A 25,603-nucleotide genomic window follows, 5' to 3' on the forward strand; every position below is an offset into this window, starting at 1 on the left:
GAGAGCTGCTACACAAGGTAATGAGGAGTGATATATGATATACACACACAGACATGACCAACAACTGTCTCCTTCTGCAGTCACTGTGAGGTGAGCTGCTACACAAAGTAATGAGGAGGGATACATGATATCATACAGATAGGCATGGCCAACAACTGTCTCCTTCTGCAGTCACTGTGAGGAGAGCTGCTACACAAGGTAATGAGGAGGGATATATGATATCATGCACACACAGACATGACCAGCAACTGTCTCCTTCTGCAGTCACTGTGAGGAGAGCTGCTACACAAGGTAATGAGGGATACATGATATCATACAGATAGGCATGGCCAATAACTGTCTCCTTCTGCAGTCACTGTGAGGAGAGCTGCTACACAAGGTAATGAGGGATATATGATATCATGCACAGACATGACCAACAACTGTCTCCTTCTGCAGTCACTGTGAGGAGAGTTGCTACACAAGGTAATGAGGAGGGATATATGATATCATACACACACAGACATGACCAATAACTGTCTCCTTCTGCAGTCACTGTGAGGAGAGCTGCTACACAAGGTAATGAGGAGGGATATATGATATCATACAGATAGGCATGGCCAATAACTGTCTCCTTCTGCAGTCACTGTGAGGAGAGCTGCTACACAAGGTAATGAGGAGGGATATATTATATCATACAGATAGGCATGGCCAATAACTCTCCTTCTGCAGTCATTGTGAGGAGAGCTGCTACACAAGGTAATGAGGAGGGATATATGATATACACACAGACATGACCAACAACTATCTCCTTCTGCAGTCACTGTGAGGAGAGCTGCTACACAAGGTAATGAGGAGGGATATATGATATCATACACACACAGGCATGACGAACAACTGTCACCTTCTGCAGTCACTGTGAGGAGAGCTGCTACACAAGGTAATGAGGAGGGATATATTATATCATACAGATAGGCATGGCCAATAACTGTCTCCTTCTGCAGTCACTGTGAGGAGAGCTGCTACACAAGGTAATGAGGAGGGATATATGATATACACACAGACATGACCAACAACTATCTCCTTCTGCAGTCACTGTGAGGAGAGCTGCTACACAAGGTAATGAGGAGGGATATATGATATCATACACACACAGACATGACCAGCAACTGTCTCCTTCTGCAGTCACTGTTGGGAGAGCTGCTACACAAGGTAATGAGGAGTGATATATGATATACACACACAGACATGACCAACAACTGTCTCCTTCTGCAGTCACTGTGAGGAGAGCTGCTACACAAGGTAATGAGGAGGAATATATGATATCATACACACACAGACATGACCAACAAAAGTCTCCTTCTGCAGTCACTGTGAGGAGAGCTGCTACACAAGGTAATGAGGAGGGATATATGATATCATGGACACACAGACATGACCAGCAACTGTCTCCTTCTGCAGTCGCTGTGAGGAGAGCTGCTACACAAGGTAATGAGGGATACATGATATCATACAGATAGGCATGGCCAATAACTGTCTCCTTCTGCAGTCACTGTGAGGAGAGCTGCTACACAAGGTAATGAGGAGGGATATATGATATACACACAGACATGACCAACAACTATCTCCTTCTGCAGTCACTGTGAGGAGAGCTGCTACACAAGGTAATGAGGAGGGATATATGATATCATACACACACAGACATGACCAGCAACTGTCTCCTTCTGCAGTCACTGTTGGGAGAGCTGCTACACAAGGTAATGAGGAGTGATATATGATATACACACACAGACATGACCAACAACTGTCTCCTTCTGCAGTCACTGTGAGGAGAGCTGCTACACAAGGTAATGAGGAGGAATATATGATATCATACACACACAGACATGACCAACAACTGTCTCCTTCTGCAGTCACTGTGAGGAGAGCTGCTACACAAGGTAATGAGGAGGGATATATGATATCATGCACACACAGACATGACCAGCAACTGTCTCCTTCTGCAGTCGCTGTGAGGAGAGCTGCTACACAAGGTAATGAGGGATACATGATATCATACAGATAGGCATGGCCAATAACTGTCTCCTTCTGCAGTCACTGTGAGGAGAGCTGCTACACAAGGTAATGAGGGATATATGATATCATGCACAGACATGACCAACAACTGTCTCCTTCTACAGTCACTGTGAGGAGAGTTGCTACACAAGGTAATGAGGAGGGATATATGATATCATACACACACAGACATGACCAACAACTGTCTCCTTCTGCAGTCACTGTGAGGAGAGCTGCTACACAAGGTAATGAGGAGGGATATATTATATCATACAGATAGGCATGGCCAATAACTCTCCTTCTGCAGTCATTGTGAGGAGAGCTGCTACACAAGGTAATGAGGAGGGATATATGATATACACACAGACATGACCAACAACTATCTCCTTCTGCAGTCACTGTGAGGAGAGCTGCTACACAAGGTAATGAGGGATATATGATATCATGCACAGACATGACCAACAACTGTCTCCTTCTGCAGTCACTGTGAGGAGAGTTGCTACACAAGTTAATGAGGAGGGATATATGATATCATACACACACAGACATGACCAATAACTGTCTCCTTCTGCAGTCACTGTGAGGAGAGCTGCTACACAAGGTAATGAGGAGGGATATATGATATCATACAGATAGGCAAGGCCAATAACTGTCTCCTTCTGCAGTCACTGTGAGGAGAGCTGCTACACAAGGTAATGAGGAGGGATATATTATATTATACAGATAGGCATGGCCAATAACTGTCTCCTTCTGCAGTCACTGTGAGGAGAGCTGCTACACAAGTTAATGAGGAGGGATATATGATATACACACAGACATGACCAACAACTATCTCCTTCTGCAGTCACTGTGAGGAGGGCTGCTACACAAGGTAATGAGGAGGGATATATGATATCATACACACACAGGCATGACCAACAACTGTCACCTTCTGCAGTCACTGTGAGGAGAGCTGCTACACAAGGTAATGAGGAGGGATATATTATATCATACAGATAGACATGGCCAATAACTGTCTCCTTCTGCAGTCACTGTGAGGAGAGCTGCTACACAAGGTAATGAGGAGGGATATATGATATACACACAGACATGACCAACAACTATCTCCTTCTGCAGTCACTGTGAGGAGAGCTGCTACACAAGGTAATGAGGAGGGATATATGATATCATGCACACACAGACATGACCAGCAACTGTCTCCTTCTGCAGTCACTGTGAGGAGAGCTGCTACACAAGGTAATGAGGAGGGATACATGATATCATACAGATAGGCATGGACAACAACTGTCTCCTTCTGCAGTCACTGTGAGGAGAGCTGCTACACAAGGTAATGAGGAGGGATATATGATATCATACACACACAGACATGACCAACAACTGTCTCCTTCTGCAGTCACTGTGAGGAGAGCTGCTATACAAGGTAATGAGGAGGGATATATGATATCATACACACACAGACATGACCAATAACTGTCTCCTTCTGCAGTCACTGTGAGGAGAGCTGCTACACAAGGTAATGAGGAGGGATATATGATATCATACAGATAGGCATGGCCAATAACTGTCTCCTTCTGCAGTCACTGTGAGGAGAGCTGCTACACAAGGTAATGAGGAGGGATATATGATATCATATACACACAGACATGACCAACAACTGTCTCCTTCTGCAGTCACTGTTGGGAGGGCTGCTATGCAAGGAAATAGGGAGAAGAAAGTCACATATACTGTAGATGTTTTCAATGACAGCTAGGGCACTGAAAACGGGATAAATGCAGCCAGCTTTGAATACAGCCGAATATCCACGTATTACTGGGCACACAATGCAGCTGCATCTGCAGACAACTTGCGTGCAATTGTGAATCAGAACTAACATATACAAGCATGGGAGAAAGCACTTACAGCATTAGCATTAGTGGTTCCGTAATTAGCCAATCACAAGCGATTCACTAGTGCTGGCAACCGCAGTAATTATCAGTGTGTATTTGCACCTGTCCCTTCCCACATAGAAGTAATATAGCTTTCATAGACATATGCCCCAGGCCGTATCTATAATGGGTGCAGGGTGTGCGGTGAACATGGGCCCCTGGGACCAGGGGGGCCCACACAGCACACCCTGCACCTATACTTTGTAATGCTAACCTCTCTGAAGTGCCACGTTGGCTGGAGAGGCGTTACACAAAATGCCTGGAAAATGGCCGCCGCTGCCATTTTCCCAGCGTTCTGCGCATGCTCAGTGGGGAAATCGCAGGGAAAATGGCTGTCGCTCCATTTTTCCGGTGACTTGCACATGCGTAGCAGACTTCAGGCACAGACTAGTGTCCAGAGTCTACTGGGGTTGCTTGTCTGTGTGTGACATACTTACCTACTGGAGATGCCCAGGGAGCAGACACTGGCGACCGCTTGGGGGGGGCGGGGCCGGCTTACAATGTCATTAGGCTGCGAATTGCGGGAGCGTGATGAGGGGGCAGGGCGAAATGATGCGTCATATAGCCCCGCCCCCTCCATACGGGGCCGTGAGTCACGGCAATTATGCTGTGATTCCTGCCATTTATCTCCCCATGCGGCCCACTTCACTGAAGATATGGATACTCTGGTATGGTCTGGTATGGTCAGGGGCGCCGGGAGCGGGTACAGATTACCGGGGCCTGCGCCTCCTGAGAGACCCGGCGGGGGCCCGGGTCCGGCGCCGCTCCCCCTCCCTCACAGCAGCCCAGCACACAGCGTGGCTGAGCTGCAGTGGAGACTGCTCGTGGCTTCTGAGCAGCAGCCACAGCAGTCTCCTAAGCCTGTGGGGGGGAGCAATCACACTGATCGCACCCCCCCTGGCTTTGAGCAGAGCTGAGGGGGCCCAGAGCGCCCCCTCCCCAGCGCGCAGCGCTGCTTCGCGGTGCTGCAAATCTTTTTTTTGGGGGGGAAGGGGGCGTGGCCACGCCTCCCGCAGTTAGGCCATGCCCCCTATTACCCGGGCCCGCCGCAGCTCTCAGCGGGCCTGGGTATGGTCTGTGACCCAGGGGTCTATTTACTAAGCATGCTGTGTTTAAAAATGACAGCTGGGAGCTGATTGGCTGGCATCTTATCACTTTCTTATCACTTTTCACTCTGTCTCCTAACACTGCTTAGTAAATAGACCCCCCAGTCTCCAACTGTTGGCAATAGTGCAAAAACGCCATTACTGTGATTGGCCTACGTTACAACGTAACCTACTGTACCCTCCTCCCCCGATCCTGCCTCTCCAGGCACAGGCAGGCGTAAGTGCTAGAATCAGAATCATGTACGTACAATAATTGATGCTGTTTTGAAGGTAAAGGGTGGTCACACCAAATATTGATTTGATTTAGATTTCTCTTCTGTTCATTCAATTTGCATTTTTACTAATTAATGAAAATAAACTATTAACACTATTTTTTTTCAAAGCATTCTTACTTTGCAGGATTTTTTGCACACCTGCCTAAAACGTTTGTACAGTACTGCACGTATGATTGGTTTTTCTGTGATTGCGTAGAGCGATTTTTGCTAAGCAAACTGGCGCAGTTCTCACTCTGCACCAGCAGCTGGCAAATTCTGAATTGTAAGTTCTAAAACCAACCCAATTTTCCTATTACTACCTTTGCAAGAATTTGTAAAAAAAAAATAAAGAATAATTTGAAAGAGGTAATAATAACAGTACCTGAGGCCGCGGGTGTCCAGTGACCACACACCTCAGCTCCAAGGTCCAGCCCTCTCGGATGGTGTAGACTCGCTCACTCATGTTGTCCTCTTTAACCACACAAGTTTCCCCGGCGTGACTTATCTGTGCCTGGGCCGGAGCTGCAGAAAAAAACAAGAGAAGAACATTGCGGGTGAGTATAAAATGCAACGTATATGGGGATGCAAACAAACACAATGATGGACATTTTGTTGAACTGTCCCACAGGTAACGGTATAGAAAAGGAGGTGTGGCCCCAAGCAACCAATAAGATCATAGTTGTCATTTTACTGGGACAGTTTAGAAAATGAAAGCAGACGTCTAATTGGATGCTACAGGTCACAGCAGCTTTTCTCCCTAAATATGGGCCTGAATTAGTTTTACATAATTGACTATTGAAAATAAGCAAATGTCGCTGCTGGCAGGATATGTTTTGAGAAGCTCACAGGTGTATTTGCAAATCCAAGCAGCTGCATACACAGATGTAGCATCGGTCGTAGATTATTCGATCTTAGCAGTCCTGGGTTACTCTATGCCAGAGCCGTAACTAGACTTTTTGGTGCCCTGTGCCAGAAAGAGCATTGGCGCCCCCCTCATTTTTCAAAGGGACATAATGCACCCAAAAAAGGGCCATGGCTTCATGGGGACGGGCCAGGGAAGAGATACAGGAGGCCAGGAGATGCTGGGGATGAAATAAGAGGAAGCGGCAAGCAAGAATGATAATAAACAGAAATTTGACAGGCCCAAACAGCGCCCCCTGACTTGTGGTGCTCTGTGCCATGGCACCGGCCGCACTACCCTAGCTACGGCCCTGCTCTATGCCATGGTTGCGTAGAATGGCAGAGAGAGATAAGAGGTCGGAGCCATGCTTACTGCGTACTGGATCACAGGCGTAGGTTATGACACGCCCCTGAAACGGTCATCACACGTCTGTGTTTTTAGCTGACACTTTCCCGTTACCTCCCCCAAACACTCCCTGACTGAGTGTCAATCACACTGCGAATAAATTAGAGATGTGCGATTTCAGAGTTGCTTTAAGAGAGAAAGGGGCCCGATTGCAGGCTCCGAGCGGGCAGCGCAGTAGACTCCGGTATTGTGCCAGAGTCTACTGCGCATGCTCAGGTCTCCAAAAACATGGCGCTTGTTTCCGTGTTTCCGGGACATCTCTACTTCCCATGCCCAAATCACTGGGGAAATGGCCGCCGTGACCATTTTCCCGGTGATTTGTGCAGCGCTGCAGCCAGTGTCTGGCCAATGGAGAGGTGAGTATATTTAATTGGGTGTAGGGTGTGCAGTGTGGGGCCCCATGGACCCAGGGGCCCGTGTGCACCGTACACCTTGCACCCATTATATAAACGCCCCTGTGCTGTTCTGTTGTCCAGAAATCAGAATCCACCTGAATTTTGTTAATCCGGATAAATCTGAGTCGCTGTCCTGATCTCCTGAGATCCGATCAAATCCGAATCGCGGTTCTGATCTTTTCACTGTTCGGAATTTCAGGTTTTGTATTGCATAGATTACATGATTTTAGTGGTTTTTAAAAATGTTCATCTAAAACCAAAACACGGAGATGAATTCAGATCCAAAACCAAAACACGGGGGTCAGTGCACATCTCTAGAATCAATACTCACTGCGAGCAACTACGGTAATGTACCTTGACGCATGCGCAGTGCGACTCAGACGTGTCGGCATATCGCACAAGTCTGAATCAGGCCCAACGGGACTCATTCAGAAATGTATGTAAACCCGATGTTTACATATCTGCGCAAATGTAGAAGCCGCACTACGTATTTGCAGATTTGGGGCTGCGATTTCGCTCGTGGTGCCCCGAATGCCGCAGCATGATCAAATACTGCTGGCATTTGGGGGGGCGGCGAGACAGAGCGTTCCAGTAAACTAGGGGCGTGACGGACAAGTTTTCTGGGTGTTTTTTCCTGACATCCTGAGTAACATAAAACAGTTGCCACTTTAATTACATGTAGAGATTTTCTGAAAGTTTACAGTGTACTGATGAGGAAAATATCTTGTTACAAGATATAACTTTGTGCATGTGTAAACTAAAATATCATATATGAGGAAGGGAGGGATAGTGACAAAATATAGGTACAATGTTAGGTTAAGCCTCTTCCAGCGGGATCTGATACATGGGGAGTTAGTAAATGTCAGACAATTTGTATTGTTGTGTCAGTCAGAACAGTGTCTGTACAAAGGCTTCATGCGGAATCAGATTGACTCCACAGTTGCCTGCCATCTACCCATGTATGAAGCTGTTTATCGCACAGCTGTCTGGTAATTAGGATTAAACGTCCTCTCCATCGGGTATCATTGATCTGCCCAGGAAAAAGGACATTTCTAAATATAACTCTATTTCCCTCTAAATAATGATCAATTCTTTCATCAGTCCGTCCTGTGTTATAAAGTGTCCCCGTGATGTGAACACAAGTGGGCCTGGGATGATTGTGCCTACTCCATTGATCTGACAATACAATCTTTTTTGATATCATAATGACTAAATCGATGACAGTTTTTTTGTGACTCTTTCAGCCTGGTAATGTTGAGTCAGTTATGAAAATCTTAATGTTAAGTGTGACGATTAGGAACAATCGCGAGAGCGGCGGGATCGGAACGTTACACAGGAGCCTGACGAACCACCATAGACATTCATCTGTGAGCTGTATACACTAAAAAAATTATATTGTCACTTTAATCATTATTAGATCGACCTGCAAAGTATATAAACCATATAATGGTAGTCCTGGCGACCTGCCATGTGCTGTTTATGTATGGGTTAGGTAGGAGGAGGTGAGAACCGAGGTAATTATCTTTCCAAACTGAGGGCCTGATTCAGAGCCGGACGCTCTGACACAGCTCTCGCTCTGAATCAGGGCCGGCCCTCTGGTTTTTCAGAACGGCCTGCTGGCTGCTCGCATAGTTGTGGGAGACCACCCACAGCTATAGCGAGCGGCCATGATGATGGTCGCGATGGTCAAGACGACATCGGTCTTGCGACGAGACCCTTGTGGTAGGGTCTCGTTGCCGATAGCCCAAGAGTGCTTTCGGCTCTAACAGAGCCGAAAGCACTCCCACTGATATCACTTCTCATGGGAACGCCTCCGTCTGGGCAGCCACGCCCCCAGCCCGCCCACCAAAGGGGGCGTGCTGTCACTCAACATCGACAGCACGCCCCCTTTGGTACGTGACCCAGAGCGACAGTTTGCCCGTCGCTATCCGGGTCTCGCGCATGCGCACTGGGCCACCATCGACCCGCTTGCAAGCGCATAGCGCTCGCGAGCGGGTCTGAATCAGGCCCTGAGTGCATCATTTATTAAGGAGGGATATTTTTGTTATCAATCGTTACTAATCTTAAATGGTGCTCCAACCAATCAGCTACTAACTGTCATTTTTCATGCCATGACAGTTAGGAGCTGATTGGTTGGAGCACCATTTAAGATTAGTAACAAGTGATAACAAGTATGTCACTCGTTGATAAATGAGGCCCTGAAATGATACATCTCAGCTGAAATTTTCAGATAGGTTCCAAAACTTTACTATAAGCTCAGATCTATATAGGAAGAGATTCTGCATTTTGAGCCCCTCAGAAGTCGCTGCCTTACGCCGCATACACACTACACGACTATGTGTATGCAGCGACATCGTCAGCGGCAGGCCTGGCGAGTTTGCCGGCGTCGGCAAGTACACACTTGCCGATGCTGACGAACGACGATGGCGGGTGGGAGCGGGGCCATGCAACATATGGCAGCATAACGTCGCTCTCGAAATCCCCAGATTGGGCTGCTTGTACAGCCGACTGGGGATATCGCTAACGACCCGCGGAAGCGTTCGGACCATACACACTAGATGATATAAACGATATCCTTACCGTTCATATCGTTCACTGTTATCGTCTAGTGTGTACGCAGCATTAGACAGCTGCCTGGATTCCACTGAAGAACACACCCCTGACGCACTGCCGATGTTGGACGCAGAGCGCTGTTTGCACCCAGCATGCACCCTGATTGTGTCAGTACAGGGTCGAAGTTGCGATTTCTGGCGCAGGCACTGAGACGCACATTGATAATGTAATAAGGGAGGTAGGTGCACTCTGTAAGGTGCACTTACAGAGACGGCCCCTCTTAGGGGCGTGTTAGGGGCGTGTTATGGGGGTGTGTCTGTGAAAGTGGTTGCATACACAGACGCTCAACTGCTCATATAGGAGGGCCATACTTGGACAGAAAACTTGCACCGCCACATGGGTGACCCATGATGCATCTAAAGACGCGCTAACCAGTATTTCAGCATCTTCGGGCACTGAAAGCCGGCGTCTCAGTTGCACATTCATGCTCACGGATGAACACCAGGGAAGGGCTTTGTAGTGACATTTACATATAGTCACAAAGGGGCAACCGCCAATAGACGTAGGCATGGACGCAACAAAGCCAGTATTCATGGAAAGACCAATAGGAACGGGCCCCGATCAACACAAGGCCCAAACTGCCGTTCAACCTTGTTATTTTCTGTTTCACTTATTTTACACGTTGGGCCTGAATTAGGGCCTGATTCAGAGCCGGACGCAATTAGCGCTCGCTCGTCCAGAAAATAGGGGTGGCTATTCAAATGAACCGTTCGCTCTTTGCGGTCTGTTCACGCCTCTAGGTCTGAACGAGCGTACAAAACTTGCGGTCGTTTTTTGGGAAACTATGCCTCCTGGCCGCTCGCATCCTACGTCATGTCCGCTATTTATTATATCAATCAAGTACATCGACCAGGGTATGAACTGCTCGCTATTCTTGTGGTTGGTTTTTGCTACCACAATTTTGCGAGCAGTTCTGGCTATAAAATAACCCAGTGACGTGGTCATTGACGCTGCTGTTTTAATTATGCACACCCATAAAACGCCTGTTTTGACCTTTAAGCACGCCTGCGTTCGGATCTCCACTCCCCGTTTTCAAGCACCTTCCCCTGTTACCACCCACATACGCCTCTTTCTGTCACTCAAATTATCAGGCATTCGCTATTTTGCGAGCACATGAATTTCGACCGCACTGGCAGGTTCGCGTATGCGTATAACGATCCGTACGCATGCGCAGTTGGGCAAACATCGCTCGGAGCGAACGAGCGGCCGCTTACGAGCGGCTCTGAATCAGGCCCTTAGCTCGGAACACAAGTCTACATACGCACGCACCTGGCCGCTGGGAAAATATGCTAATGAGCCCAATCACAATGACACCGCAGCACAAGAACCAGACGCCCACCACTGCATAATGCCGCCCACTTCCCTTTACTCACATCCGCAATACCTCGCTAGACAGCGAAAACATCGGTAACATCGAGAACTGTCGAACCCATTAGCATAATAGTGGTTGACCTGACCTCACACAGGATTTGGGCCGCTTCCTGTGAGCATCTAGAGCTCAGGCTGCGTCTTCCGTCACAGGGGTTTAATTATGCACGCCCTTGTAACGGTGTTCAAACGCCTGCGTTTCACCGACCACCCCCCATCACCACCACCAAACGGTTGCTTCCTGTCAATCAATGTGTGCCGAGACTGTGTGTTCCCTGCGATCGCTTCCCGATCGCTGTGGAGTGTTCGCGCACACGCACTGCCATGCATATAACATCCGCCGGGTACGTGCAAATTCGCGGCTGCGCTCCTTGCCGAATCAGGCCCTTTGTGGGGCTGATGCAGAACTGAATGCAAGTCCATTTGCAGAGCATGTCTTGCATGTTCCAGCTCTGCACATGCTCCAGAACAAGCATACTCAGGGCCCCATTTATCAATGATGCATAATCCCTATAGCGCTCGCTAAAGGGGTTACTGTATGTCATCCTTTCCTTTTTCAACAAACAGCAGTAATGTAAGATTACCGCTGTTTGTCACAGTGTCAGCAATGGGGACCCAGCGCTGCCTTTCCAGCTTCAGCGAAACCTTCCAGGCACTGCCGGGTCCTCGCCGGGTGAACGCGTCATGCACATGCACATTACACAGTAGCCCGTCACTGCCAGCAGCTGAGCGGAGGACCTCGCCGATGAGGGGGATTTCGCTGGACCTTGCCGGAGCGGTAAGTATTGATGCATACCAGCGGCATTTTAATTCATATCACTGCGATACTAAATGTCCCTGAACCCTGTACCCATTATAGATACGCCCCTGGTTGGTTGGTACATTCTCTCCATCCAATGCTTAGTAAATAGACCCCATAGATTGTAAGCTCCACTGGAGCAGAGGCTGATGTGACTGGCCAAATATACTTTATAAAAATATGTGTGTGCTACATAAATAACTGGTAATAAGTAAATAACTGGTAATAAGTAAATAATATATATATAATCAGGCTATGATAATTAATTATATATGGAACCTACAAGATTTTGTGGAGAGGGGGGGTGGGTATGGGCATCGATCTTTGGGCCTGATTCAGCAAGGATCGCTATTCTGCTTATATGCACGCATGCAGTTGCTAATATCAGCGGTGATATGTGAATAATTCCATTCACATTGCGATCGCAGTCTAACATAAGGACGCCCACTTTCCCTTACTCACATCCATATACTTGGGCAACATAGCGAAACAATCGCTAACATCGAATAACAGGCAGGTCAGACTCAGGAATTGCTAACTTCAGAGTACGCTATGAGGCCTCTGGCTGCGTATGATATCACAGTGTCTAATTTATGCACGCCCCTGCAATGCCGTCCCAACGCATTGACACGCCTGCGTTCGCCCGACCACTCCCACGTCATCACCCACAAACGGCACTTCCTGTCAATCACAATGGGTCTGCTAGTTCGCGCACTGCGGTGCATACGTATGCGTAGATTGCGAAAATCGTCCGACTGCCTGCGTCTTAGCTCTTGTGATCCCTTGCTGAATCAGGCCCTTAGTGTTCAAAATTAACACATTTAGTTTTTGTATAATGAGACTTCACTGATTATTTCAATTACATTTCTTTTATGTCTATATAGCAAAACAGATCTGTTAATGTGTTACCCCGCTGACTGACAGTGACAGCACACGATTCTGAATAAAGGATTATTTTTAAATGAATTTCTCACAATTGCTAATAAGATGATCTGCAGACGTTGATATATCTGTTTATGTTGGAAAACAGCATTCATACTTTCCTGCAGCACCAACAGCTGCTTCACAGAACGGCGAGAATTAGAATGGTAATTCCGTCCGCCTGCCGTGTTCTGTCTGTGTATACTGTAGGACAGGTAGGAGGATGTCAACGGAATTGATACATGTCAGCTGAAATTTTAAGCTCATAAGTAGATAGGCTACAAAATGTAACTATACAGTATGCTTCATTTTCTACCAGAAGAAAAATAAATACTTATTTGCCAATCGCTTAATTGTTTGTGAGCCACAGAGGCATTCATTATTGCAGATGTGGGTTAAATTCACCTAATAATGAGCCTCCGTTCTCTGCCCAGCTGCTTCCAGTCCTGGAAAATGGCAATCGTGTCACATGGCGATAACATGAATCTGACAGGACTGGGAGGGACATGGCTGAGAGTGGAGGTTCCTTGTTGGGTGTAATTCCCCCAGGCCCGTTTGCAGGGGCGTCTTTAGAGAGGAGGAGGCCCATGTGCTTCCCCCCGACATGGGCCCCCTCCTCTCACTCCTGTGGTAGGCAGCCGACTGACGCGGCTGGCCGGCCACCGCACAATCAATAGACTCTGGGCACTAGAGTGTGCCCAGGGTCTATTGCGCATGCGCGGATCGCCGGGGAAATGGCGTGGCTGTCATTTTCCAGACGCAAAACGTTGGAAAAATGGATGCGGAGGCCATTCTCTGGCATTTAAACAGCGCTTGGAGACCCGACACGGGAGAGGTAAGTAATACAAAGTATGGGTACAGGGCATGCGGTGCCCCCATTATAGATACGCCCCTGCCCATTTGTAAGAATGGCCCAGGGCATGGGGCTGTCAGGACCTCAATGTAGTTGTCACTGCATGTCTTCCTGAGCATACTGCTGTAGTCACTTACTTTCAATAATGGGGTGGGTACAGGATCCCGGCGGTCAGGATGCCGACGGTCAGAATACCGATAGTGGCGTCCCTACAGTCAGAATCCTGACAGAATTTTGTAAGTGGTATAACCCTTACCCTAACCCTCTGCCTAACTTTAACCCTCCTTTCCCGCAGCCTAAACCTCCCCCTAGTGCCTAACCCTAAACCCTAACTCTTAACTTAGGACCTGATTCAGAGCTGGACGCAAAGGCGATTACGCACGCAGATGGAGCGAGTGTTTGCCATCGCGCATTCGCATAAGCCGCACTGCCTGTGCACAGCGATCGCATTGCGACGATGGACGCACAGAAGAAACCATCGCAGAGTGAGTGACAGGTTGTCAGGATTTGGGGGTGGTGACGGGGGGGTGGTCTGGGAAACGTAGGCGTGTCTGTCCGCTTGAACTCCGTTTCATAGGCATGTATACATTAGCCACAGCGAGTGCATACATAGCTCTTCGTGTCAGAAGAGCTCCCAAGGATGCGGCAGGACAGACCTTCCGCAAGGGCAAGATGGCTGCTCGATGTGCAATGTGCAACGATGTTACCAATATTTCCGCAGGTTTCCGAGGTCGCACGCATTTGAGAAGGCAGCAGCGATCTTTGCACACATTAGCATATTTTCGCAGCTTTGTCGCGTACAAAAACACAGCCGCGATCGCATTAGCGTCCATCTCTGAATCAGACCCCTAACCCTAATACTCATCCCGTCGGGATGTCAGCAGTCGGGATTCTGGAGCAGGCATTCAGATTGCTGTTGGGATTCTGGCGCCGGGATTCTGACTGTCGGGATGCCGACTACAGTATGTCAATAATAAAGAATGCAGGATATTTTTACATGTTATGTACATATGACCTCCCATTCAATAGAATAAACTCTATTATCACTTGAAGACTTGACCTCCCATTCAACAGAATAAACTTTATTGTCACATTGGACTGGATGCACCAAGCATCGCCATTTGAATGTGATACATGCCGCCACTGATCACATGCATAGCGGGGTTTAGTAACGCCATAGCCATGTCGTTTTGTGATTAAGCAAGAATAAGAGCTGTCCTTTGCGGTGTAAGGACTTCTGGGTTTATGACCCACAGTGGCAAATGCAGGATTTCTAGAGGGGGGTTTCCAAATGCATGATTTTGTAGTGAGTGTGGCAAGTCCATGAAGAGGGCATACTTAACACCTAACCCATACCTCCCAACTTTTGGAGATGGGAAGGAGGGACAGGGCGCGCGCCTTAGGCGCGCGCGCGCGTCCGAAAAGGGACGGGGCTTCCGAAAAGGAGTGGGGTCAAATGAAAACGGGGCGGAGCCTCGCGGCTTCCCCCCGTTTTCGTCACTATAGGGGGCGTGCCCAGCACTCTCCGAGATGCTGGGCAGCCCCCCAGGCTCTCCCTACGCTAGTGAACAGATGCCGTGCGATGCGCACGGCATTTGTTCACCTTCTGCACACCCGCTGCTCTGCTAAGCAGAGCAGTGGGTGTGCTCTCCCCAACTTCCCCCCCACCGCGGGACACTGCGGCCCGCGGGCGGGACAGTCCCAGAAAAACGGGACTGTCCCGCTGAAAGCGGGACAGTTGGGAGGTATGCCTAACCAGCTTTAATATGTGTCATACAAAGTGTATTGTGTGTCATAATTCCAGCATATAAAGGACCAGTGATCACAGTAAGCCATTACATGCGGCAGTAGGACCATCCTGTCTAAGCTGAATGTTTTTATTTCAGATGTGTGCACCATTCCAGAGCATTAGAACAGGTCCAGGAGTCTGGGAGCAACCTAGCACTGCCCTGGACATATATGTACATATTGGGCTCTATAGCAGTGCATCCCTAACAGTGCATGTTTTCCAGATCTCCTAGTTGATGCACAGGTTATTTATTACTAGCTGATACATGTTAAAAGATCCACAGGTGGTGCTAATTATTTAATTTGTGATAGTGAGAGTAACATGCAGCACTTGTAAAATTCTATTATATTACTATTTCTATTATAGTCATGGTGTGGGCTGGGGAGGGGGGTTTCCAGGCAGACGGGAAACCCCCCCTGCATTTGCCTATGACCCGGAAGTACTTCTGTGCATGCGTGGTGGTCAGCCAGCAAATGCACAAGCCGCAGGGGACACTGGGATGGATCCTTACTGAATCCCTCTCGTGGAAAGATGTGGTAAGAAGCCCATAGGCTACTATTAGGCAACACCATCTATATATATGGCATTGCATATGGGTTACAAGCTCCAGAGAGTTTTGCTTACCAGAGCTTGGTGCATATGAGGAATGCGGTCAATCAGCAGTTCTTCTTGTTTATCCAATTAGCATTTCCCCACTACTATACTTTTCTGATTGCTTTTTGCACACTGCCAACTTCCACCTGTTGCATTGCCCACAACAGTGACTCTTCTTTATACCACCATTGTGTTACTGGTTACCTTGGGATAATACAGCCTTCATGTAATGTATACTGTTGGATCAGGGCCGAAACTAGGATTTTTGTCACCAGGGGCAAGACAGTAATTTGGCGCCCCCCATGTAATTCCCCCTGCAGTAGTGCCCATATTGTAATGCCCCCATAGTAATGCCCATATGTTAATACCCCCATAGTAATGCCCCTGTAGTGCCCATGCTTTCATAGTAATGCCCCTGTAGTGCCCATGCTCTCATAGTAATGCCCCTGTATTGCCCCTGTATTGCCCATGCCCTATAGTAATATCCCTGTAGTGTCCTTACAGTAATGCCCCTGTAGTGCTCATGCCCCCACAGTAAAGCCCCTGTGGTAATGCCCCTGTAGTGCCCATGCCCCAATAGTAATGCCCCTGTAGTGCTCATGCCCCATTAGTAATGCCCCTCATTGCCTATGCCCCCATAGTAATGCCCCTGTGGTAATGCCCCTGCCCCCATAATAATGCCCCTGTAGTGCAGCTTATTAAAAAAAAAAATACTTACCTTGAACCCCACTCCTGCATCCAGTGTCGCGTCCGGTCCGCCGGCTGCTCCTTGGAACTATGGGGGAGATGTCATGACGTCTCCCCCATAGTGCCCGTGGGGAGAGCCGGAAGCTGGAGTTCGGGAGAGAACTCCAGCCTCCGGCTCCGGCTACACCGCGTCGCTGCAGAGAAGGAGCCGGGCGCCCGCTGGTAATAAATATTACCAGCGGACATCCGGCTTGGAGCCTCTCTGCAGCGCCGGGCTGGAGGTCACTGGCACCAGGTACAGCGGCTCACGTGCACCTCCAGCCCCCCCCTAGTTGCGGCCCTGTGTTGGATCAAGACAGGCTCGAGGCATGTTCGGCCAGTGCGGTCGAACACGGGCGCCACCCCATAGAGGGCGAATCCCTCCCAACATCCCGATTTCAGCGGGACAGTCCCACTTTTTGGGCACTGTCCCGCTATTCCACCGTGGACCGAAGTGTCCCGCGGGTGGTCGGGACGTTGGGCACTCCCACTGCCGCAGCTGTGGGGCGGTGCCGGACCCCGGAGTAGCTGAATGGATGCTGCGCAACATGCGCACGGCATCCATTCAGTGCGGGGAGAGAGCTGGAGGAAGCCCAGCTAGTGATGGAGTGCTGGGTTCGCCCCCAGCCTGACGTTACACAGGAGGCATGCCCCCAAATAACATCATTTAGGGGGCATGGCCTATGGTAATTAGGCAACGCCCCCCATTTTCAGTCGCGCAGACTAATACCCATGCTGCACAGGGTGCGGCTATCCTGGAGCCGGCCCTGTGTTGAATAGTCTATTCTGTGGCCTAGCATCCCCTGAATTCCAAAGAATGTAAAGTGTCTGCTCGGCTTATTGGTGCAACATCCTGCATCTCTCTAGTGGTGACTTGGGCACCTGCAGGTCTGCCCTGGTCTATACTAGTATCTATGCTCTGTGACACTGCACCTGCTACACAACTACACATTTAAGTCCTGGGGACAGCAAAGTACTGGCAAACATGTAGTGCTCTATGGGAACAGGGATTGATATACAGTAAATGAAGACTTCTTGCTGAACTGGGTTAATGTCAAGTCATCAAGCAGGAGACTGTTTTCAAGTCCAGGATGATATTTAAGCTGGGTACACATTGGAGCGACAGGCATCCGTTCCGATATCGGACCAAATGCCCTTGAATGTGGATTGCCCATACTTGAACATGTTAATGAACGACGGAACGATCACGGGGCCTGATTCAGAGCCGGACGCTATTTGCGCTCGCTCGTTCAGAAAAAGGGGCCAGCTATTTCAATTGAGCGCTCGCCAACCAGTCATTGTGGTCGGAAATCGTGCGCTCGCAAAACAGCGAGGGCCTGCTAATTTGAGTGACAGAATGAGGCGTTTGTGGGTGGTAACAGGAGAAGGTGCTTGAAAACGGGAAGTGGAGATACGAACGCAGGCGTGCCAAACGGTCAAAACGGGAGTTTAATGGGTGTGCATAATTAACAAAGCAGCGTCATCGACCACGTCACTTGGTTGTCTTTTAGCCTGAACTGCTCGCAGTGATTGCGGGAAGTAAAACCTACCACAAGCACTGCGAGCAGTTCAGACACCTTTCGATGTACTCGATTAATCTAATAAATAGCGGAGATGACGTATGATGCGAACGGCCAGGGGGCGTCTTTACAAAATAGCGAGTGCATGTTTCGTTCGCTTGCTCAGACATAGAGGCGTCAACAGACTGCAAAGAGCGAGCGCTCAATTTAAATAGCCGGCCCCTTTTTCTGAACGACCGTTCGCAAATAGCGTCCGGCTCTGAATCAGGCCCTGAGCTTGAGGCCACAAAAAGGCACAAACTATGCCTCATATAAGGAAGAGTTAGAACTATGGACCTGATTCAGACCCGCTCGCTAGCAAGCGGAGGCTCGTTGCAGACGATGCTCGCTAATGTGCGCATGCGTGTAGTTCGCAGTGCACGTGCGCAAACTAGTATGAGCGATCGGAATGTGCTCGCTTGCCCTGCCATGACAGCCTAGTGGAATGAGTGACAGGAGAGGCCGTTTGTGGGTGGTAACAGGGGCAGGGCAGCAGTAACGGGGGAGCGGAGTTGCGGACGCAGGCGTACCTGAGTGTTTTCAACGCCGTTTCAGAGGCGTGCATAATTAACAGACAGCGTCATAGTACATGTCACCTGGTTGATTATTACACTGAACTGCTCGCAGTGCTTGCGGTAGGGTACAGTCAACATCAAAGGGCTGCGGTCAGTTCCGATGGTTCCCGATGTTCCGATGGTTGTTTATACTTCCTGGAGATGACGCACGCTAGTGGGCGGCTAAAGACCGGCTGGTGGGCGTCTGTAAACACAAAGTGATCGCTCGCCAAGACATAGAGGGCGTGCTTATGCCTTGACATGCGATCGCCTGCCTTGACGTCACTTAGCTGAATTTACATATGCTGGGAGCGAGCGGGTCTGAATCAGGACCTATATCCTGATACCCAGGGGGCTAAACCCCCCTCACATGTCTCTCACCCTCCCACAGGTTTTAAGACTGGTTCTGATCATTGATCTAGTCTTGTAACAGCTTGTAGCAAATCTCTGGTAGACAATGGGGTCCCAATGCGTGGAACCTGGAAAGCTAAAGAAAGATAATGATTGCAAAAGAAAAATAAATAAAAATATATATATATAAGCGCCTCATCCCCTTTACAGAGAAGCGCCAACCCTATATAGATCTACAGGTGTACAGCTGGTGCTTTCATATGTAAGCCCAGAGATACAGGTACTGTAGTTATAGCCTTTACATTCAAACATGTCCAGCTACCGGCTGGATCTTAGGAGTTACGACAGCTGGGAGCTGCTACACATTCCCTAACTGTGTTTTATTTAGTTGGAAACTGAATTCTGTATCTGTGGTCTAGGTGGGGATCCCACACTCCTGCGGGCCCCACATTTCTCTATACACACACACTGCATAACAAATAACAGGTGTGGACGTGCATCCTGATTCTGCTGCCAGTTTAATATTTCATTGTCCTGAAACTACTGACTGGCAGAGCATCAATCACGTAGCTTCAAGCCTGACAGAGAGGAGCCTGTGCCTCGGGGTGGGTGTTTTATTCTGCTAAGGTACAGCTGTAGACACTGGTACAGGAACTGTGTGCACTGAGCTAGTTATTATCTGAGCAGAACACTGTATAACCTCCTATTGTACGCAGAGGATCTGCCATCTCCAGCAATTCTCTATAGACCGGAGGATCTGCCACTAAAGAACAGAATGCAGACAATTGTTGCGTAGAGGATGGAGTCACTAGGTCGGCAATAACAATGTCGACATGCATAGCATCAGCACCAAAATGTCGACAGTTATGGCATTGACATTGTTAAAATGTTGAAAGGCAACGGGTCATCAATTTCAGGATGTCATCTGGTTCGCAATGTCAACCTCTGAAAAGTCAATATTCTCAGAATGTGATGGGGATTTAGGGTTAGGTACTAGGGGGAGGTATTAGGGTTAGGCTATGCAGAGGGCGGAAGGTTAGAGTTAGGCTGTGGGACGGGAAGGTTAGGGTTAGGAATAAGGGGGAGTTAGGGTTAGGCTACGTGGACGGGTGGAGTTAGGAACTAGGGGGAGGTTAGGGTTAGGCAACGTGGAGGGTGGGTGTTAGGGTTAGATACTAGTGGGAGGTTAGAGTTAGGCTACTTGGAAGGGTGGAGTTAGGAACTAGGGGCAGGTTAGGGTTAGGCTACGTGGAGGGGTGGAGTTAGGAACTAGGGGGAGGTTAGGGTTAGGCTACTTGGAGGGGAGAGTTAGGGTTGGGTACTAGGGGGAGGTTAGAATTAGGCTATCCTGAGGGGGGGATTATTAGGGTTATGCTACGTGGAGTTGGCGAGTTAGGATTAGGTACCACAGGGACGTTATCGTTAAGCTATGCGGAGGGGGGGAGTTAAGGTTAGGCTAAATGGGCGTGGGGGAGAGATAGGATTAGGTGCTAGTGAGTAGGTTACAGTTAGGCTCTGCGGAGGGGGGAGTTAAGGTTAGGCTACTTGGAGAGGGGAGGAGTTAGGGTTAGGCACTAGGGGATGTTAGGGTTAGGTTATGTGGAGGGGGGAGTGAGGCTTAGGCTACAATAGGGGGGGGAGATAGGGCTAGGCACTAGGGGGTGATTAGGGTTAGGCTATGTGGATGGGAGGAGTTAGGGTTAGGCACTAGAAGGATGTTAGGGCTAGACCATGTGGAGGGGAGGAGTTTGGGTTAGGCACTAAGGGGACGTCAGGGTTAGGCTATGTGGAGGGGAGGAGTTAGGGTTAGATACTACCAGGTGGCTGTTAGGGTTAGACCATGTGGAGGGGAGGAGTTTGGGTTAGGCACTAAGGGGACGTTAGGGTTAGGCTATATGGAGGGGGAGAGTAAGGGTAAAGCACTAGTGGGAGGGTTAGGGGTAGGGATAGAGCCAGTGTACTCACTGGAACGGCGCTCTATCAGATGACTACCCCGGAACTGACACTCACGTGACCACCAGAAACGGGAAGACGCCGTTGGAGCAACTGCAGCCGTCAAGAGCAGGTAAGCCACCACAGATGATAGGTGGGCATTCTATATCAACATGTAATCGGTGTCGACATGAAGAATGTCGACATGCTAAGCATGTCATCATTCTGACAATATGGACATTCTGATTATGAATGTGGACATATCATAGCACCCCTGTTGTATAGTAATCAGAACCATTACTTTTATTATAGAAATAGACATGTATACTTTGATACTACTCAGTGAAGGCACCAATGTGCCGATAGAGCCAATATTTACTCTATTACTTCATTATGAACTAGGGAAGAACATCGAGGACCGCATTCTTAGATGTACGCATCTGCGTCCACTCAGCCTGCTCGCTACCTTATGCTAACGTGAGTATCCGCCTGTCTATGCCGACTATCCGCCGTCCCATCTATTGCGTTTTGTCCGCAGTCGTCATCATTAGTATTTACACTTACACCCACTTCATGCTGTATGAGAAAGATCCGTTTACAGCAGGCGCCCTATCTCCTATCTGTGCCCTATGTCCTGCACTCAAGCTATGTACTTACCTACTGTGTATTGCACTTATGTTCAGTTATTTGTTTTTATATTTATACCCCAATGTATATCTGTGCAGTGTTTGTATATTCCTGTATGGTGCTATGAGCACACTGTGGTGCTTAATAAATAAAAGATAATAAAAAAATACTAAACATTTTAGGAGAAAAAATAGAAATGCTACGATGCTGAAAAAAAAGTTTAGATTCATTTTCTGAGGCTAGTTTGTTAAAGTGGGATGTAGGGAACAGCTATTATTACATCAAATGACATTGGGCCTGATTCAGACCCACTCGCGAGCGGCTGTCCGCTCGCAAGTGGGTCGATGGTCTGCACTGAGCATGCGCACGACGGCGGGAGCTCCGTCGTGCGCATGCGCCAGACGCGACGAGCGAAGGACTTTCCTTCGCTCGTTGTGTCTGATCAAAGGGGGCGTGCTGTCGATGTTGATTGACAGCACGCCCCCTTTGGTGGGCGTGCCGGGGTCGTGCCTCCCTGACGGGGGCGTTCCCAAGGGAACGCCTACCGTCAGAAGCCGGCCCACTGACATCACTAGTGATGTCAGTGGGAGTGATTTTGGCTCTGATAGAGCCAAAATCACTCCGGGCCTTGCGGTTGAAAACCTCAACTGCAGGCTCCGGCTCGCAGTTTCGATGGTCGCGATGGTCAAGACCATCGCGGCCATCAAACTGCACGCTCGTATAGGCTGTGGGTGGTGACCCACAGCTATACGAGCGTCCAGGAGGACGCTCCATAATTATGGAGGACGGCCCTCATTCAGAGCGTGCGCTCTGCTCAGAGCGTACGGCTCTGAATAAGGGCCATTATTCCTACCTATCCCCAATTTCCAGGGATGGTTCTATGTTTTAATGATTTGCTGCTGTCAATTTTTTTTTATCTTTAAAAATGACACTATTTTGAAACAGTTGCTCTACATTATTACATAGATGCAATAAAAAATAAGTAAATGTGAAATATTATATATACAAACAGAAACACACACATATACACAGTCGAGTCACATTATTATGACCACCTCCTACATTTGATGTCGGCAGCACGTAGCCCATGAAGTACGTCACATGGCGTGCGCTGGCTTGGTGGGTATATAAGATGCGTGATAGGCCGTCTGCACACATGTCACTCGTTGCTGTCATGGGTAAAAGGGGCAATTTATCCGAGTTGCAAAAATGGATGATTATTGGCTTTCGGGCCAAGGGTGGCAGTATTTCTGACACAGCGCAGTTTGTGAACTGTTCGCGTGCTGCTGTGGTGAAGGTGCATCGTGACTGGACAAATTGCACCATTGCGAATAACTGACGTGGAAACTGCGGAGCACCACGTGCCGTTGATGTGAGAGGTGAATGTCGGCTACAAAGATGCGTAAGGGCCGACTGGCACGCTACAGTGGAGAAGCTCACTGTCAAAATGAACCTGGGGGCCACCAAAACGTGTGTCTAAAACGACAGTTCAGCGAACCCTGCTGCGTATGGGGCTTTGAAGCAAATGGATGGTCACTGCACCTATGCGGAAAAGGCTTACATATTTACGCCTGTATCGGAATTGGACCTCCGCTGATTCTCCGATGAGTCACGTTTTCTGCTTCATCGAACGGATGGATGTTGGCGTGTCAGGCAAGAAATATCGGACAACAAACACCCTGCAACCATTGCTGGAAGAACACAAGCTGGTGGTGGCAGCGTTATGGTCTGGGGAATGTTTACATGGCATTCTCTGGGCTCACTCATCCAAGTGGAAGGCACCCTCATCTGATTTGGTTATGAATCCATCCTTGCAGAGCACGTACACCCATACATGCTGATTGTCTTCCCTGAGGCGGATGGGATCTTCCAGCAAGACAATGCGACATGTCACACGGCTAGAAATGTCCGACAGTGATTGGACAAGCACAACCAAGACTTCCAAGTACTTCCCTGGCCCCCTAATTCCCCAGACTTGAACCCAATTGAGCATCTGTGGGACCACCTCAGTCGTTGTGTTCGCTCTATGGATACTCCACCACGCACCCTCCAGCAGCTGTGGGATGCACTGCAGTCAGCATGACTCCAGATACCTGTGCTAACCTACCAGCACCTTATTGAGTCACTCCCAGCCAGTCTAGCTGCTGTCTGTGCTGCACAGGGCGGTTACTCTGGTTATTATCTGGTGGTCATAATAATGTGACTCGACTGTGTATATATGAAATGAAAAACCTGACCCAAAGAGGTTACAATCTAGGGCAGAGGTTCTCAAGCTCGGTCCTCAGGACGCCACACAGGTCACGTTTTGCAGATCACCGAGCAGGTGCACAGGTGTACTCATTACCCACTGACACATTTCAAAAGATCCACAGATGGAGCTAATTATTTCACCTGTGATTCTGTGAGCAGACCTGGAAAACATGCACTGTTTGAGGTCCTGAGGACCGAGTCTGAGAACCTGTGATCTAGCGACATAAATCTAAATCCATGAACCTCTCTAGCTTCTAACATTGGTTCAAAATTTGAACCATCTGTTGTATTTCAGCAGTGTGACACTCGGCAAGGGTTGTCTGTTCTCTCCTTTACATACATTATTTTCTTGCAGCACTGAAGGTATGTAGAAAAGTTAGTCACCGACTAAACCTCTTCATATCACCATTTGCAACGCTGACACCTGCAGGTTATAAAATAAAACCCATGAAACAAAATACTAAACAGAAAAGGCATCAGAGTAGAAATGTCTTTATATTTAATTTCGCAAGACAAACTAAACAATGTATCTAGCTTTCCTTTATAAAGATCAGTAAGGAGAGCCTCCAGCGGGTGAGTAGGATGCAATACACCTGTCTGCATGGAAGGGGTTAACTGCTACAAGAGCCCATTGTACTGAGGCTGCAACCTCCGGGGCTTCCTGCAATAACAGTGTATCCTGCAGCAAAGCGTTGGGGAAACTTCACAACATTATTATGCAAATTGCCTGTAATACAGCTGGCATGGAACATTCCCTACAGGGGAAGATCCAGCTAGCCAGAATTCCTAATGCCCGCTCTGCAGTAAGCTGCTCTGATTAACCCCGTATGGGGAGACGGCGGATCCTGAACATGGCAGCTGTCAGAGACTGAGTTGGGCATTTTCATAATAAATTCCCAGTAAGAAAGGCAAGAAGTAGTATTTCTAGTGATTGAGATCACTGTGGCTGTGCCATGCTGGGGGGGGAAGTGTTTCATTACATAAAATCATGGCGGTGTCATTGGTTTTGTCATGTTACCGCCACAAGGAGAAAGAAAACAGGTAGAAGGGGCTGTTATATTATCACAAGTGGGCATGGTGGCAGACACTAGAATGTGCTTTCTGCGATCAGGTCTAGTGGGCAAGAGGCTAGGCACTGTGCTGTGTATAGTGGGCAAGAGGCTAGGTATTGTGCTGTGTATAGTGGGCAAGAGGCTAAGTATTGTACTGTGTATAGTGGGCAAGAGGCTAGGCACTGAGCTGTGTATAGTGGACATGAGGCTAGGTACTGTGCCGTGTATAGTGGGCATGAGGCTAGGTACGGTGCTGTGTATAGTGGGCATGAGGCTAGGCATTGAGCTGTGTATAATGGACATGAGGCTAGGTACGGTGCTGTGTATAGTGGGCATGAGGCTAGTGACTGTGCTGTGTATAGTCGGCATGAGGCTAGGTACTGTGTGGGCATGAGGCTAGGTACTGTGCTGTATATAGTGGGCATAAAGCTGGCTAGGCACTGTGCTGTGTATAGTGGCTATGAGGCTAGGCACTAGTCTATGCATAATGGGTATGAGGCTAGGTACTGGTCTGTGTATAATGGGTATAAGGCTAGGTACAGGTTTGTGTATAATGGGTATAAGGCTAGGCACTGGTCTGTGTATAATGGGTATG

The 25,603-nt window shown here is 48.6% G+C and overlaps 1 protein-coding gene across 3 annotated transcripts in view; it reads right to left on the reverse strand.

Annotated features, from left to right (window-relative positions):
* The window catches only part of MDGA1 (MAM domain containing glycosylphosphatidylinositol anchor 1), a 470,589-nt gene that overhangs the window by 229,559 nt on the left and 215,427 nt on the right, over positions 1-25,603 (reverse strand). For all 3 annotated transcript variants that reach the window (XM_088445362.1, XM_088445361.1, XM_088445359.1), the window contains exon 2: positions 5,702-5,841. In XM_088445362.1, the coding sequence (XP_088301488.1) occupies positions 5,702-5,841 (140 nt within the window). The remainder of the gene's footprint in view (positions 1-5,701; positions 5,842-25,603) is intronic.

Source organism: Taudactylus pleione, unplaced genomic scaffold (assembly GCF_031769625.1).
Source record: "Taudactylus pleione unplaced genomic scaffold, aTauple2 ptg000378l, whole genome shotgun sequence".
Taxonomy (NCBI): Eukaryota; Metazoa; Chordata; class Amphibia; order Anura; family Myobatrachidae; genus Taudactylus; species Taudactylus pleione.